At 36.3% G+C, this 17,879-nt stretch overlaps 1 protein-coding gene across 50 annotated transcripts in view; it reads right to left on the reverse strand.

Annotated features, from left to right (window-relative positions):
- ANK2 (ankyrin 2) overlaps nucleotides 1–17,879 on the reverse strand; it is a 679,068-nt gene that overhangs the window by 59,855 nt on the left and 601,334 nt on the right. For 24 of the 50 annotated variants that reach the window (XM_058721572.1, XM_058721578.1, XM_058721591.1 and 21 more), the window contains 3 exons: nucleotides 10,869–11,013; nucleotides 4,130–4,232; nucleotides 3,394–3,497 (listed from right to left, as the gene is read on the reverse strand). In XM_058721572.1, the coding sequence (XP_058577555.1) occupies nucleotides 3,394–3,497; nucleotides 4,130–4,232; nucleotides 10,869–11,013 (352 nt within the window). Of the gene's footprint in view, nucleotides 1–3,393; nucleotides 3,498–4,129; nucleotides 4,233–10,868; nucleotides 11,014–17,222; nucleotides 17,277–17,879 lie in introns of all 50 variants that reach the window. The other 26 variants (XM_058721568.1, XM_058721573.1, XM_058721563.1 and 23 more) reach the window with 3 other exon arrangements.

Genomic DNA, 17,879 nt, shown 5'->3' on the forward strand with positions numbered 1-17,879 from the left:
GGACTATAAAAATAATACCACTGAAATAATAACATTTAAAATGAATCACAAAGCTATTACTAGAAACTGAGCCTTATTTGTTAATTCATTATGCACTTATGAAATGGAGGAGAATTAAAAAATTCAAATTCTTTGCCCAAGCTTATGTTGGTACACTCATGACTGGTCTTGCTAGAAATGACTGTTTAGATTGTGAATCAGTAACACAATCCAAAGAACAGCAACAAAAATATTACTGTCAGCCTTTCTTTCGCCAGATATTGGCTGTATATACTGGGTGCAGAACAGGTTTTTTTTTTTTTTTTAAGCACTGATACCTACTCTTTTGTAGTCATAGACATTAGTCATTGGAAAAATAGAGCAGAGGTTAAAGAAAATTACTAATACTGCTTTTGGTAGAAAGTGTGTCTTCTATTAATCTAAAAGCCCTTTATGGAATCAAATAGAACATTATACATAAAATTAGAGGCATATGCAAAAAAACGCTGACTTTATTATCCCCTTTATCTAAAAATCAACTATTCCTTACATTTTGGGCAGATTTGGAAGTGACTTAAGAATTCTCCCAATCAATTAAAGAAAAACTTAGTTCCCTAAAAACTATATAAAAATGACTACACGGGTGCCTGGTGTATAATGAACAAAATGAAAAAGAGAAATTATAGATGATATGATATAATGAATGTTATTCATATCCTTTAATATCATGGTAGCTTTCAAATACCATGACACTCAAAATCCTTGTGTTCAGTGTAATTACTCATCCCATTAGAGTCATCTGTGGCATTGCATTCAAATTCTAGAGACCTCACTAGATATAACCTAATAAAAATAACAAGTCAAATATTACCATTATGAATTATACTAGAGTGGTATTGTCACTTAAAGTATTCTGAATACATTCTGCTTAACTTATTTGAAATTTGTGAAGGATTTAGAAGGTGTATATGAGGGTTATATAAATACTAATAGCTATAATTTATTGAGTACGTATTCTTTCAAGGCAAAATGCTAATTATTTACGAAGCATGGAATCCATAAAGCTCCCTTATCGGATCCATAATATAACTCATCTTATAAACTGAAACTTATAGATAAACTGAAATTATGTAAATAGATACTTTACATAACTTGCCCAGTGTCATATATGGAGTGTCAGGGCTGGGAACTGAATTCTGATTGGTCTGACTCCAAAGCACACTTTGGTTAGTGTTTGAATAACCAACATGTTATCTGCCTTCCACTGATTGTCTTCCAACTTCAAAAACAACAGAGAGGTGTGTTTCTTAAAAGTAGAGGTTAGATCTTACTTATCTATTTTCCTCAGTGCCTGACACAAGGTTTAGTACTTTGTAGAATTCAGCAATGTGTGAAGAATAAATAAGTGAATGGAAGAGATAAAAAAACATTTGAGAGAACTAGGTATATGTTAATTACCTAGATCTCCCTGGTAAGCAAAGCTTTATTAGGCAAAGTTGTCCCTTTCTAACAGTTTATATATAAAACAGACATATTTGGACTACTGGCGCTGGTAGAAAATGCCAATGCTAAGACCCCAACAACAGAGATTTAAATGTAATTAGTTTGAGTTGGGGGAGTTGGGGGCCTGGGTATCAGTATTTTTTAAAGCTCTGAGGGGATTCTAATGTACAGCCAACGTTGAAAATTGTTTAGAATCAATGATCATGTCTGAAGTTTATAGGAAAATTGGCTTATTACAGACCAAGAGTTTAAACATCCTTATCTTAATAAGTGGTTAATTTTTAACCAGTGGATGATCTTGTTTCATCATAAGTAATTAACTAGAATTACTTATGGCATGTTTCTAGTTTTATACAACTGGTGTGTATATTGATGTACTTAAGCTGAATAGTTTATTGCCCTTCAGTAGTTAAAAGGTTTAAGGAATTCCTTTCTTAAGGTAAATTATTTATTCTGAAAACTGAAGTACTACCATAACACTTTGACTCTTGTAAATTCAGCTATTGATATTTAATCACACTTTGCCTAAAATAATCTTGTCACTTTGTAGGCTGGTATAGACTTCAAATATTTCATTGTGATTTCTAGATTCTGATCTATTATCCTTCAGTACTCTAGGTCCAAGACTCTTTTCCTCCTTAGCATTGTTGAGAAATCTGGTAGAAGAATGTAATGTTATGTCTTTAGAATAATGATAGCTGTCAGACTTTAATTATCTCTTTTACACCTAAAAAAAGTTAGTAAATATGGATGATGTTTAACTTGGTTTTTATTCACTTTAAATAACTCTTGTGTCAGGAAATGCCTTTTACTTATTTAAAAAGGAAAAGAATATTATGATTATTTTCAATATCTATGTAACTAGTTTTAAATTCTATGAGCCTGTAGTAGAAAATTAGACTACAAGATCCCAAATTTTTAACTACAGTATCTTCGAATGCTTTTCTGAAAGGAGAATATTTTAGAATAATAAAAATAAGAAAGGATCCAGCACTCAAAATAGTTCCAGGGATTATGGATAAGGAGTTTGGGATAATAATTTATATTAAAGTATTGCACGGATAAAATACAAGCGAGGCTTCTTTAAATGAAAATGGAAATGATTAAATGAAAAATATTTTTAAAGCTTTTATGTAGTTATAAAATTACTATACAAATTGAAACTACCAAAATGTAAGGGAAAAATCTTTTGTGAAGAGTGAAACAATTTAAAACTCCTTAAGCAAATTATTTTCTGCATAACTGAATTCTTACATCTTACGAACATCTTTAAGTATGTTCAAAATTATTAACTCTAAGTAATCCTACTTTTTAATGGGTTATACAAAGAGGCAGCATTTCATGCATAATGACTTATATATTATCTGGATAACTTTTAGAAGGTGACTGAGAACCTGACAGGTTGCATTAAAATTTCCCTTTTTGGTATACCCCTACTTCAAACAGTATATGAACTCTTCTATCTGTGTGATTCAAATGTCTGTAAACATTATTTTAAATGCATGAGTATGTGAGGAAAGGCATTTATTAAACTAGTCCGTTAACCTTAGAAAAACAGAACTTTCTAGAAAGCAAGTGATCCTGTCCCTCTTTTTAAAGATATCTTTCAGACAAAATGTGAACAGTAAGGAGGCCACTGGTATATTCCGGTTAGTTAGCAAGCTGTCTGATGCAATTCTACTAGTTATTTTAAAACAACAGTCAGTTTTTCTATGCTGAATTCAACTCTTTGGGCAGGTTTGTTTGTGTAGATCGAGTCCATGTTGGACAAAGCAATGTTATTTACAAGTTTAAACAAAGGTCACTTCCCCTGTAAGCTAGCCATCAGCTAAAGCTACTGGACAAAGCTGTTATTTTCAAGCTCATCTCTTTTTACCTCTTGATCTGGATACATAATATTGATTTACTCACCCTGAATGAATAGGGCTGGAAGAAAGAGCCACGTTGTCTAAGTTCTCAGTGCCCCAGCTGAGACGATAAGAATTCCTTTCTGCTTCCTTGGCTAGAGTTGACACCTAAATACAAAGAACACGGGATTTAACAAAAATACTTTCTTCCAAGTGAATAAAATATAATGAACTCTAAAAAGTATCACAGGAAAGTGGTATTACCACCTTTTCACTTAAAAATATAAGACCGAGTCATGTAAAATGCATGTTTTATAATGCATTCCCATTTAAATTACACTGTTGACATAAGACCACATTTGTGAAATTGTCCTTAAAGATAGGTATTCCCATCTATTTCTCTATATCCAACCAGCCAAAACTGATAAAATCACATCTAAGATTAAAATATTCCATAATTGCCTCTCCCTGTTTTCTGGGAACTGAAAACAATTTTAAATATAAGGTAAATATAATATCTTTACCTGTACCTTTCATTTTATACCTTAAATGCATCCTATCTCACTTTTTCCTTTAACAGATATTTTATAAAGAAATTGATTTAATGTATAATCTCCACAGAAGTATTAACATGCAGCATTATCACTTTGGAAAAGTCCTCAGACTCTTATCCTAGCTTGTCAACCACATTAAAAGGATTTTCTTTACACACAAAAAAACTTTCTCTGGACATCTTCAGCAACCACTAATGTTCAAAAGCTCTCCAGAAAGTTGAAACGTCAAAGTAAAAAGTCACGTACCTGGTGACTGGGGATGACAACCGTGTCGTCAATCATGGCACTGTCCCTCAGGTAAGAGGCATGGCTCAGGGTGTGAGACCTGTCGGAACTGAAGGATCGAAGGCTGGTAGGTTGGCAGGAGGCCATGGTCATGTACCAACGGCAGTGGCAGGGTTGGGAGGATGGAAGGATGAGCCGAGCAGGAGAGTGAAAAAAGCCTGCTATTAGCTAACAGTGCAACTTCCAGGGGGACATTAATCGCAACCATGGGAGAAGGAAACCCAGGTCTCTGTGTTGCCCTACCTTTCTGTCCAACAACTAAACTAACACATCTTTTGACTGGTTCCTACCACTCAATGGCAAGGGCACAAGGGAATCCAGAAGTGAAAATTTGATCCTTCTAATCTGATTTATTTTCCTCCCAGAAGTGTTTGAAACCAGCCACTGTAGTTTACTTACTGCCAGGACAAGAAATTCACACAGGAAATAATGCCAGAATAGGTTGCTTAAATCTGTGTTAAATGTTAATCTCCCTGCAACTAAGAAAAATATTAGGGGGGGGGGGGGCGGGGAATAGACCACCCTCAGAGAGAACAAAATGAAAGCACAGGTTTCATTTTCTCTCATTTTTCCATTCTCTCCATGCTTCATTCTCCTCCTCTCCAACTGTGAATGACTCAACACTGGTGCACTCCCCTGGAAGGTACAGAGTGAAATGAACTGTGACCAGATGCATGCTTCCTGCGGAAGTGGAGTTCCTCTTGTTTGTCTCTGGTGTCTCCAACAATGCTATTTCAAAGGGCAGCATTGTTCCCTTTTGCATGTCCTCTGTGTGGTGAGTGAAGCACCAAAGAGTGCCGGTTGCTGTGGCGATGAGATGCAAGAGCACAAGAAACCGTTTCTAAGCACCAACCAGAACACAGACACATCTGCCAGCACAAAAACAAACTGCCAGTGGACACAACCGAAAAATGAGGCTTGCTTTCAAAATGGGATTTAGGCCTTGATAATTGATGCTGTATATTTTTGATAAATCTGAATTTCAAACTTCGGAATGTATATACGCAAATGTGACGGGTAAAACTTGACATTTGCATAAGTGCAATTCATTCCTTCCTAATCAATTTGCACAATCAAATGACAAATAGATTGAGATCTCATATAAGCTCATATATTTTATATGTGTTAGTCTAAGAATTAAATATCTGTATTCAAAACATTAGCCCAAAGCCCATAGGGAAAAATAGAGATATGCAAGCTTTCACAATATTTATAGAAGCAAAGTTTCATTTACTTTCAGCTAGTAGGCATTTGGCCAGTGAAGCACTGTAGAATTATGGACTAAATGTCAGGTTAGCATATTTCTGAGCAAAAATTATTTTCATTTTGCAAATATACCTATTTCTGTAAGCCTTATACTGCCATTTTTATGAAGTGCCAATATAGCCAACTTCAATTATCTTTGAGGAAATCATCATTTGGTAGATAATTCATAGGAAGTTAGGGCCTTCACCCTCTTATCCTGTTGTAGGTTTTATGCCCCTAAAATAGACCTGGAATATCAGAGGGTAAAGTGACGTGAAGCAAAGCAGCTGATTGTTGGATCCTACATAAATGTGTGTTTATAATACAAAGAAATCTAATTTGGGAATTCGCTATTTTGTGTTATATAGGCTCTCGAAGATTCAGGCTCCAGACACAGCAAAGGCAGGAGCAGCCCAGACACCTTAGTGAGCCCATCCATAGGGGTTTTAGTCCTGGCAGCTGATATTGGGGCTGGTTTTACAGTTGTGCAGTTGGGATTTCGATGGTGCACTTCACAAACAGGCTGCAGGCTACTATGATTAACTTTGGCCTAACCTTGAATTTGAGGATGAAAAGAGATTAAATTATTGGGGGAAAGGATCTGTAATCTCAGCAAAAGCTCGTCTCAACTGCTGAGTAAATTTTTTTTCCCTGCTTTAAATCATGAAGATAGCTAAGATCCACTTGTATATGTTTTGTACCAGGCAGCAAGAGATACATAGGTTTTAATTCTACTTTGCTTTATTTTGTTTTGAATTTTGACAAGAGAAGGGAAAAAGGAGGTGTGAAGGATCAGCTTCCTGAAATGATAGGTCTGTCTATAGGGTCAACCATCTTCCCCTGTCAGGTTCTTACCCGGCTCAGATTTGTTGATTACATTAGCTCTATCCATGGCTTTAGAATTCAGAGCTCCAAGTTGTAACTTTACACATGTAAATGTGCTAGATCTATATGAGTGAATAGTGCAAAAGGAGCAAGAGGCATTGAGGTACAGGATTAGACATGCCTGCTCACAACAGCGAGTAGAGACTCTGGCAGTAGGTAGAATTGACTCCTAAACGTGACACTGGAATAGCGGAACCACAGGTCTCAAAGAGAAAGTGGAAATTTAGCTCGGATGGGAACAAACTGGCAATAAAGGTACATGCAATAAGACCTAGTGGCATAACTGCCACCACTATAAAGGTCTGAACTTTGAACGAAGGCAGTTGGGTCTCAATTGCCACACTCAGGGTGATACTATAACTCGGTGGATGTCTGTCTGCTTGGGAATGAAGTCTTAAAGAACTCGTTTGGCTGCAAGCACAGAGCTGCATTTTGCAATCTATGCATCAGTAATAAAGGTGGATTGTTTTGATATCTATCTACTTGATACCTGGGTCTATCTCTTAACTGGTTTGAATCAGAGGGCCAAAAGAGTACTGGTGTTTTTTGTTTTGTTTTGTTTTTTATCTTTCCTAAAGCCTCAACAGAAAAGAAATACAGAAGGAGAAGAAAAAAACAAAAGAGATACAGTTGACTTACAACCAAAAATGAGATTAGGGTAGAGAGAGAAAAATATTAGCATATGGAAACAGAGAGTAAGAAAAGTTGGAGAGACAGAAGGAGGGAGAATGAATGAGTGAGAACGAGGTCCAAATATCTCTATGATTTTATTCTGTCTTACTGTTTGCTGCCTTCTAAAATGCTAACTGGGTGTTCAATCAACGTTTACAGTTTCTAACTGCTCTTGTCTCTGATATATAGAATTTACTTAAATAAGTAAAATTAGAATATTCCAACAGTGGAGAAATTATTCTAGTGAAATAATGACCAGCACAAATGTCTGGAATAATTCAAGTCTCTACCCTGACTGAAAACATTACAAACAGGTTTAAATGTTTTACAATTCATTTTTGTCATAAATTCAGAGGTCATGCCATTCAGTTAATAAGGTCAAAATAACACGTATCCATAGAAGTGTGAATTTTTACTTGCTGTTCAGCTAGGGATTGTGCCAAAAGTTCTGTTATGGTCTTAAATTTATACTTTTTTCCACTATAGTAAACTACTTTATGGACACGATAGGTAGTATCAAAGTCTGTAATTTCACTGAAAAATGTAATAATTACTATCTTAGTATGCTGTGCTATTAGACAATTAATGAAGTTTTTCAACCCTACTGAACAAGTGAATATCCAAAAATGTTTATGCTCTATGTGCTTTATTGTCTGTAAAAGCTTTTGTGGTTCATTGTTTCTTAGTGTTTTACATTAAATTTAAAGAGCATTTTTAATTTAAAACAATAATACTATGGACACAACATCTAATCAGAATTTGGATATATTTTTAGGAATGTACATTAAATTGTACTTATTTTTGCTCTCCTGCATCCAGGTACATTTTAGGCATCAGAATCGTTTTTCCACCATCTTCGACTACACATAAGGCTGACTAGGTTCCTCTGGAGAAGCCATGCTAATGTTTTATCAGCCACAAGGTGGAGCTGTGATGTTAACACAAAATCATACCAGGGGCATGTCATAGACTTTTATTCTAGTAATATATTTACCCTTCTAGCTTAGTTATTCAATACATCAAAATTCTAATTTGAGAATAAATCCATAATTCTAGAATATAAGCACCCCTTGCCAACACACACACACACACACACACACACACACACACACACATGAAAAGTGAGCAAGGAAATGTGGATGTATCCAGGAGGATCATGTTTTCATGCTATTTAATACCTACCTGGGCATGGTACTATTGAAAGCATACCAAATAAATAATGAAAAGTAAAAATGGTTACAAAAAAAAAAAGAAAGAAAATTTCCACTTAACTGCCTAAGCAAAATTAAAAAAACAAAATCAGTGAAACAAGAATTCCATGAAAATGAGATGTTGCCTGTAATTCCATGTTGGAGATCATGAATACAATCTGGGGTCCCATAAATGCAAGTGTGGACCTAGAGAACTGACCATGACTTATTCATTTTATTGCCTCATCTTAAATGCTGATAAGTGTTCAGTTTAAGAGGAATCATTAAACCTTTGACCCCTGTTTTATAGATAGTATTGTTCCAAATTTTTCTTAACCTGGTACTTTCAAAGAAAGAAAAAGAATAAGATCAAGAATTTATTCTTAGTAGAATAGAACAGGTTGAAAATAAACTTTTTTTTTCCTCTGACAGTGATATGATTATGTATAGATTATTATGAATCTGTGCAAAGCCATAAACATTTTATTTTTTTGAAGTCTCAAATCTTTTATTAAGAAACTTCAGATTGTGATGTCCAAATATACCAGGATGTCAGAATCCAATTATAAAACACTGGCTCCATCATGAGCATTCCCACTCTCGTCCCTGAGTGCTCCTCCTTCTGCCTCTTGACCCCATGGACCACCCTCTATCTATGTCATTGAAGCCAAGGGGTCAGTCTAATCTTCTTCCTCTTCTTCACCCACTCCGTGAAATCTGTCACCAAATCTGCCTAGTTTCACCTCATAGATAGGCTCTATCTATGACAAATTTGAATTTGTCATTTCCCAATTTCTCTCCATGATCACTACCACCAGGGTTAAAGTTCAAATCTTCTCTTAACAGCTTCAATTAATATTACTGCACTAGTTTGTCAGGTGGTCACAACTGCCAGGTTTAGCCCTTTGACAACTTCTCCCTAAAATTCACCCTTAATCTCACAGTCAGAGGGATCCACCCAAAATGTAGACAAGATCTCCCCTCCTTCACACTTATACTCTAGCAACACTGCACTATACTCTTTCTCTCACACACCATGGGCCTTTGCTCATGATCTCATTAAGGCTTCAAATGCCTTTCCCACTCTTCTTCACCATCATTAGCCATCACTGTGTTTCAGTTTAGGCTCATCTCCTCCAGGAAGCCTGAGCGCTGGGGTTTCAATTGCATTCTGTGGGTATTACAGCCCAGTCTCTCTCACATCCCATTCGACTATGACTTTAGCAATTGTGTCCTAGTCATGTTTGTACCTCTAGCAACTACCACAAAGCCAGCCCAGAAAGGCACTCACTACATGCACATTGAATTGTTTAAGAGAAAAAATAGGGAGGAGGCATTGATGCTCAAGGAAAAACCCCCAAGAAAACTTGTTTTTGCTAATTATCCATTTAGAATTGACTACGTTTTAAAGTATTTCCTAGGGGCACCTGAGTGACTCAGTCAGTTAAGCGTCCAACTCTCCATTTCGGCTCAGGTCATGATCTCATGGTTTGTTGATATCAAGCCCCACATACGGCTCTGTGCTGACAGCATGGAGCCTGCCTGGGACTCACTCACTCTCTCTCTCTCTCTCTCTCTCTCTCTCTCTCTCTCTGCCCCTTCCCCACTCATTCTCTCTCTCTCAAAATAAACATTTAAAAAATTAACTGTAAAATGTCTATTTCTTAGACTCCGTATATGTTAACTATAGCTTAGCAAACAGCCAAGATTAAAACCACAAACCTAAGATTATTGATTAGTGAAAAACACGCTATGTGGACAACCATATGCTTAACCTAAATTGGCAGTCATTCTTTTGATGAGGTACCTTTGAATGTTCTTCTGCTTGCCTCAAAAAATAACCAACACCAGTTATGCTAGTAAGTAACAGTCAGAAAATAACACTGATTTTATACTTCAGAGTATTATATGAACCTCTTCAGATTTGTCTACAAAACCTATGCTCCTTCATATTTTTCTCAGATTGCTTTTTGTATTCAAGTTCTTGGAGGATTGTGGTCTCATTATTTTTCATGAAAAAGTCAGTTTCAGGCACAGGTTCCTTCTGAATTTACTTCTTTTTAATCCTTCTTCACAACATACTTCTATTCACAGAAATTATGGCACTAACAAAAACACTCAAGGAAACTGCATGTGTCTGCAATTGCCACGTAGTAAGCCTGTCCATAAGGTAAAACTGGCCTTTTTATTTGCCTAGAGAAAAAAGTGGCAAACAACTAAAACACTACATTGAAAAGTAGAGATTTCTTTACTTATCATTTCTCTTTTTACTGGTCGTTTGACTTTTACTAAGTAACTTAATCTCTTTCGACTCAGTTTCCTGTTCTTTAAAATAGGCACTTAAAGTTGCTCAAGGGGTGTGCCTGGGTGCCTCTGACTCTTGATTTTAGCTCAGGTCATGAGCTGATTTCACAGTTCATGAGATGGAGCCCTGCATTGGGCTCAGTGCTATCAGCACAGAACCTGCTTAGGATTCTCTCTCTCCCCCTTTCTCTCTCCCTCTCCTCTGCTCTCTCTCACTCTCTTTCAAATAATAAATAAACTTAAAAAAAAAGCTGCTCAAGAACGCAGTAAGGTAACATGCTCAGAGTTGTTAGGTGCAGTCCCTGTTTAGGTATCAATAATTATGTCTACTTTTTTATTATTATCATGAAAAAAGTGTTGCATTCCCTCCTAGCTGACATCAAATGTAAGCTTTAGGTGAATACCTGTCTGAGCGGGCTCCCTCCAAGCTGTATCGCAGGTAATTCATACCATCCAGGAACTGGCTGCTGGGTAGAGAGTCATCACCCAGCTCTTTCAGATCCTCGGGCCTTAGGTATTCTCCTCCATCACCTGTCATTGTGTCATCACCTTGAAGCAACCAGAGAAGCATTATGCATTGAATGTAATATTAACTACAAAATAGGAGGATTGTGGAAAATACCAGCATAATAGCACTGACATCACTGAAACACCACACACCAAAGAAAACAACGCATGCAATTAAAAAGTGATAAAACTTAGAGAAACAATATTTGACCCGCTTCTATCGCTTACCAAGAAGAAATAATTACCCGAATTCTAATTCTCTTAATATCAGTCAGTTCTCTTTACTCATTTCTTCATCACTCATTTCTTTTTTTTTTTTTTAATTTTTTTTTTTTTAACATTTATTTATTTTTGAGACAGAGAGAGAGAGACAGAGCATGAACGGGGGAGGAGCAGAGAGAGAGGGAGACACAGAATCGGAAGCAGGCTCCAGGCTCTGGGCCATCAGCCCAGAGCCCGACGCGGGGCTCGAACTCACGGACCGCGAGATCGTGACCTGGCTGAAGTCGGACGCTTAACCGACTGCGCCACCCAGGCGCCCCTCATCACTCATTTCTTTACTCACTTTCTTTAGCTGGCTTATAGCTTATATTATTTAACTTAGTACAATATGTAGGCTGCTTAACTTCTACACACAGTTCCAATAATTTTGTACATGATGTCCAGCATTAACATTCTCTTCATGTCATTGGCAATATGCTAAGTAATATCTACTTCTCTAAAATCTGTGGTATATTAAAGGAAGGGATATAATTTATAAGATTAGCAAGGTATGCACATTAGGGAAAGAACACCAGAACAATGTGAACAGATTGTGACATTTTAATAAACAACCTTGAATTTAATTTTAAAAACATTGGAGAGCATAAAAAGTATGTTTTGTTGGAAACTAGATGGCTTCCCAAAGGTGAACTATAGGGAAAAAAGTGAATTAAGTAACTAAGTTGTAGCAGAAAGAGATGACTAAGTGTGGTGGCTCATATTTAGAAGCCCAAATGTTAAGGGTACATCCCCTGCCCGTGATTAGAAATAGAATGCTTTCAACAATATCTTTTTCAGGTAATTCAATGAATAATACCCCATTCACAGAAATGTTCTATATGCCATTAACATGCTGAGATGGAGAAATAAACAATATAGCTGAGAGAAACTGTCTTTGAGGACTCTGAGACACTAATCACACACTTTAAGCCTCATAATCTATGTAAAGGAAAACTTGAAAGAATGGACTTTATTCCTACAACTAAGTTAAATATTGTTTTATTCTCATTTGTTTCAAATAATTGTTCCAAATCAACACTAATTTATAGAGATACAGCATTAAAGAATTGTAAGAAGGGTGGGTCTTTGACATTTCATTATTTGTCTGTATATATGATTTTAAGATCTCAGATTATTAGGTCTCTAAATTACTTAAAGCTGATGACAGACTGAAAAAAAAAGATCTTTCAGTAAATAGGGACATAACTTATTCACCATTAGATTTTTGTCTTAAAATCAATGCATTTAACATTTGACAGTTACAAGTTTCATCATTAAAAATATTTTCATGGCTCTTTCAGGGACACCATTAGATTTTTATTGAGTTTTAGCACTCTGAGTTAGGATACCCAGAGTATTATTAAAAATTGAGTCTTTAAGGGCACCTGGGTGGTTGAGTTGGTTAAGCATCCAACTCTTGATTTTGGCTCAGGTCATGATCTTATGGTTTGTGAGTTCAAGTCCCACATCAGTTTCTGTGCTGACCACGTGGAGCTTGCTTAGGATTCTGTCTCCTTCTCTCTCTGCCCCTCCTCCATTTGCTTTTTGTATCTTTCTCAAAAATAAAGAGAAATGAAACTTTCAAGATAAAATGAAAGTTGAGTCTTTAGAATTGGACAGACCTGGGTTCAAATTCTGATTCTGTTATTACTGGCTTGTTAATCTTCCAGAGCCTCAGTTTCCACAACTAGTAAATGGGAATGATACTAATAAACTATCACATATACTAGTTATATGAGTTAAATAACACATAAAAATGTAATAAAATGCCAGAGTATAATAACTGCTAGCTATTGCTTCTACTAATACAAAATGGTGAATGTATTACACATTGAGCTAAATTTCATTTATGCAAAAATATTTTTAAATATATGTATTATAAAGAAATAGAATTTTATTGTTTAAAAATTCATAAATCTGATAGCTCTAAGGAAAACATGAGTAAACTTTTTAAAATTATGTTTGTTAAAGTGGTCTCCACCCCACCTCCAGCCCTTACATATATTTTCCTCTTCAAAGTGTTCCCTCACAAAGCAAGATGTAACAACAGATAAATAACAATATAGTCAAACACAAAATGCATGATGTTTGTCAACTTTAAGAACTAAAAAGGTCAGGGGTGCCTGGGTGGCTCGGTTGGTTGAGCATCTGACTCTTGATTGCAGCTCAGGTCATGATCCCATGGGATCGAGCTCTGCATCGAGGTCCACGCTGAGCATGGAGCCTGCTTAAGGTTCTCTCTCCCCATCTGCCCCCTCCCTCCCTCTCTTTCTCTTAAAAAAAAAAAAAAAAAAAAAAAAAAAGAAGAAGAAGCCCAAAAGGTCAGAAGAGAGAGAGATCACTTTAGGATGATGTGGTAGGTTCAGTAGTCTCCTTCCTAAAATTTCATGTCCATTTGGAACCTGAGGATGTGGCATTATTTGGAGATATGTCCTTTACAGACATAACTAAGTTAAGGACCGAGATGAGATAATACTGGATAAATCCAATGTGAACGTTCATATAAGAGACAGAGAAAGAGACACAGAGGAGAATGCCATGTGAAGGCATGCCATGTGAAGGTTGAAGCAATGTGTCTAAAAACCAAGGGATGAACACCAAGAATCACTGACAGCTACTAGAAGCTGGAGGAGACAAGAAAGACTCTTCCCTAGAGCCATTGGAGGTTAGTATGGCCCCACCATAGACTTTTCACTCCCAGAACTGTGAGAGAATAGGTTTGAGCCACTAAGTTTGTAGTAATTTCTTGTGGTATTCCTCGGAAATTCAGTAAAGCTGTTGAAGCACTCACTGAAGAAAGAATTGAAGCTGATTATTTGTTCGGGCTCAGTTTTCATGGGCAGAGATTGTCAGTACTTCAGGAGAGAGGCTCATGTGTAAGGGGTCATGGAGGGCAGTAAAAACAATATGAAAGAGTAATAATCATCAATTATTTAGAGAATACTATGTGAAATAACTTGGCAATAGTACACGTTCATGTTGGTGAGCAATGGCAAACAGTCCAGAAAGAGAGTGTCTGAACATAGTGATAAAATCAAGAAGCTCAGACATTTTGTTATAGGCTTTGTAGGATTTATTTGTTCCTCCTATTTCCCCCTCTCTTGTATGATTGGTACATTTTTACATAGGAGTGCCTTTATAAGTCAACTAAGTTGGGTGCCCCTTTGTTTATTTCTGGGGGAAAAGATTGTAAGATCAATTCTAAGAATTGGTGTACCGAAACACAGGCTTTGTCTGGTTTGGCTATAAGCCTAAATTCTTTCCAGAAAAAAAAAGTACGCAAGTTTTGTTAACATTCGGGAAGTCTACTCTTATTTATGCAAAGGTGTAGGGAATAGCTGGATGCAGAATCTGTCATGTAATACAAGGAAGAAGTGAACAGCCTCACAAAGTGTCAAGTGTTCACAGCAGAAGTGTGTCCAGTGGAGATAATAGCTGATGCCTCTACACTGCATCATAACACTGCCCTTCTGGAGTTCTCTTGATTATTATTAGTACACATCATTCCAGAAAGCCAGTGGAGAAGTTTGTACAAACCATCCAAACACAGGAATATACGGGGAAAAAACTTTTTTTACTTAAAAAAAAAAAAAAAAGGAAACAATTGTTTGACTATGTGGGACGGGACTCATGTTTCTACAGGTATTTTAGTTACATAAGTGTTAGGACCCCTGAGCCCCACTATATAATTTACTGCTGTGGAGCTGAGTCAGCAAAGGCGGGGATCAGCTCATGATCCTATGAAGATGTAGAGGATTACACTTACAGCTCTGTTTTCGTCTGCACAGTACGATACTCTCGGACTGAATTCCCATTTCCACCTTTTCCTCCCATTTGCCTGCCATGTTGCTCCACCAGGACTTATTTATAATATGACTGAGCTATTATAGCAGCTTTCATACTGGGCTTACATTCTCCATCCAGCACTTAATGGCTGTGTGCTGTTGAGCAAACTACTTAATGTGTTTAAGTCTTAGTCCTCTCCTGTTCAGGTGAGCCCTTCCTCACCTGAAAAACAATGAGGGGAAATCCATAGCCTATCTCATGTGGATGCCATGGGGATTAAATGAGATAATGAACCTAGCATTGCAGATGCTTAGCAAATATCTTCTCTTCCATCAAATATCTCCTTCCTTCCAATTTCTTCCTAATACACTCGTTTAGTGTATCATGGCTGGCTTAATCTTTGTAAAAATTAGATATGTTTCACTCATTAATCAAAATTTTTAATATGTCCTAATTTCCCAGACTTTTCAGTTAATAATTCAACCATTCCACAGCGAAGCCCGATATGTTTTAATGCATTAGCCAAACCGAATGACTGGATTATTTTGCCACTCTGTGTCTCTCTCTTGCACTTTCCTATCTCAGGACCTTCCATACTTCCACACTCTTTCTCTACTCTCTAAAATCTGTGTCACCTTCCTATTGATCTCTCCATTTCAGTAAGTCCACGGCACTGTGCCAGGTCTCTCCTCCTGACCTTCCAGGACAGATATGAACAGTGATGGGATAGTGCCTGCAGTTACACTTCATTTAACTTCTACATTATCTCTCCATATATGTTTCTAATGGCATGCCCTATGCCCACCTTTGATTCCCCCGTGGTACAGTGATAGAACTTTATAGACGATAACATCACTTTTACTATCTGTGGACTGGATTCATGAGTGGATATCCTGATTACTATAACAAGTTAGCTTGAAAGGACATCTATACTTGGCTTGAATATCCTTTTGAATTTTGAAACACTACTATCAAAACAGATTTTTTTAAAAGGCAGGAATTGACTAATACCTTCAAAACACACGTGGCTGCACCTCGTCCATATGGATAATAGGTTCCACAAAAACATTTTAAGCACATAAAACATTAAAGGGTTGGCAATGTCAACCAGCCAAGTTTCTTTATACTAATTCTTGCACTAAAAGTTACTTCACAATACTCAAATACTGTATATCCTACACATAAAAATTATTCAACTTGAATTTCTTTCTCGGAAAAAAATGTTACTAAGCGTTTGGCTATGTCTAAAAAAAAGAAAGTTTCTTCTCTCACTGTAAAAGATATTCTTGATCATTAGCCAATATTTCTCTCAAATCAAGACTTTTATCACTAATAACTCTTAATCTATAAATGTTTTAACAAAAGTACACAAGATGTTATAGCTACATCATACATTATGCAATGAGCAGCTCCAAGAAGCTGTTTCACATAAATGGAATTTCTATAAACCCACTAAGTACTCTGAATGCATTAGCTATCAGAATTATTTAATAATTATGTAGGAAATAAGGAAATTAAATAATCACTAATTTATTTGATCTATAAATTCAGATTTTCATGTAGCAGATTTGCTTAAAGTGGTGCCAAATGTACCTTGAATCTTTCTCAGTGGATAGAATATCTTATTCATTTTTCCCTATATGCCAAAGCTGCCCTAAATCATTTTAAGAGTTACTTTTTCTTTATTCCTAGCTACCTTAATAAATCACATAATAGCTATCCATTTCATATATTTTTAGCCATATCTAAAACTTATCTCCATCCAAGAAGGATATGAAATACAATCAGTCAAATCATCTTAGTTTCAACAGGTTCATGCTAGTTAAATGTCAACTTATCAAAGAATTATTTTTTTCTCTGAATTTGTATTCTAACAAGAGACCTAGTTACGGAAAAAATATTTATATATAATGCTCATTAGGTAATTTAATTCTACTAATAGGTCTCAACAATTTAATTCTAATAATAGGTAGCAAACTCATTAGTAGTAAAAGCAGGTTATGGCTTTAAGCTTCCAAGTTAATAAAATCCACACACTCACATGCACACAAACACAACTCCATCCATATTAGACATGCTATTTCAAAAGAAACAGATTAGTATTAGGCACCCAGATTTAAATAGCAGGGAAGTTGCTTCTCTCCAGTTAAGAAAAATTAAAAGCAAAAAAAAGCTTTCACTCCAATCCTTTCCTCTAAAGATACCTGAATCACTAAGCGCTTCCCCGTCAATAAAGTTGTCACCGAACTGTTTAAAAGCTGTTAAGAAAGATGACCCCAGAAAACAAAATATGATGCGCATATATGGATGCTAAAAATTAGCTGGCAAGTGTTAGGAAGGAACACAACATTATTATAATACTTGGAACTACTACCTTTGGCCATTATTTATTTATACTAATACAGTGACCAAATGTGCTCATTCTTGTCGTAAGTTCTTACAAAAGCTGAGATACGTCAGTGCCTGTTGCCAGTAGGTGAACAAATTGGTTCCAAATAACATCTCAAGTGAAGTTTTACTTTATGGTTCTATCTTGAGGAACCTAAAAATCTGCTCCTAATATTTCTTAGTAAAAGCAGTTATTATTGACACAAGTACTACGATCTATGGCAATAATTTTTCAAACATATACATTTGACCAAAAGCTGTACTATTGAAATTTGGTTGCATGCTTCATTACGTACCTCATTAGCTGCATGCATGATTTTTTGGCAGCGATATTTTTGTTCAAGGAAAGTCAGCTTCTCTAACTGAAGTGGAGGTAGGGAGCAACACACTCCCTACCCCACTGGTATTACATTCCAATACCCCATCCTCCCACCAGGCAGACCCTGGTGCTCCTTTTAGAGCCCTAGCCTCTC

This window comes from Neofelis nebulosa, chromosome 3 (genome assembly GCF_028018385.1).
Source record: "Neofelis nebulosa isolate mNeoNeb1 chromosome 3, mNeoNeb1.pri, whole genome shotgun sequence".
Classification (NCBI taxonomy): Eukaryota; Metazoa; Chordata; class Mammalia; order Carnivora; family Felidae; genus Neofelis; species Neofelis nebulosa.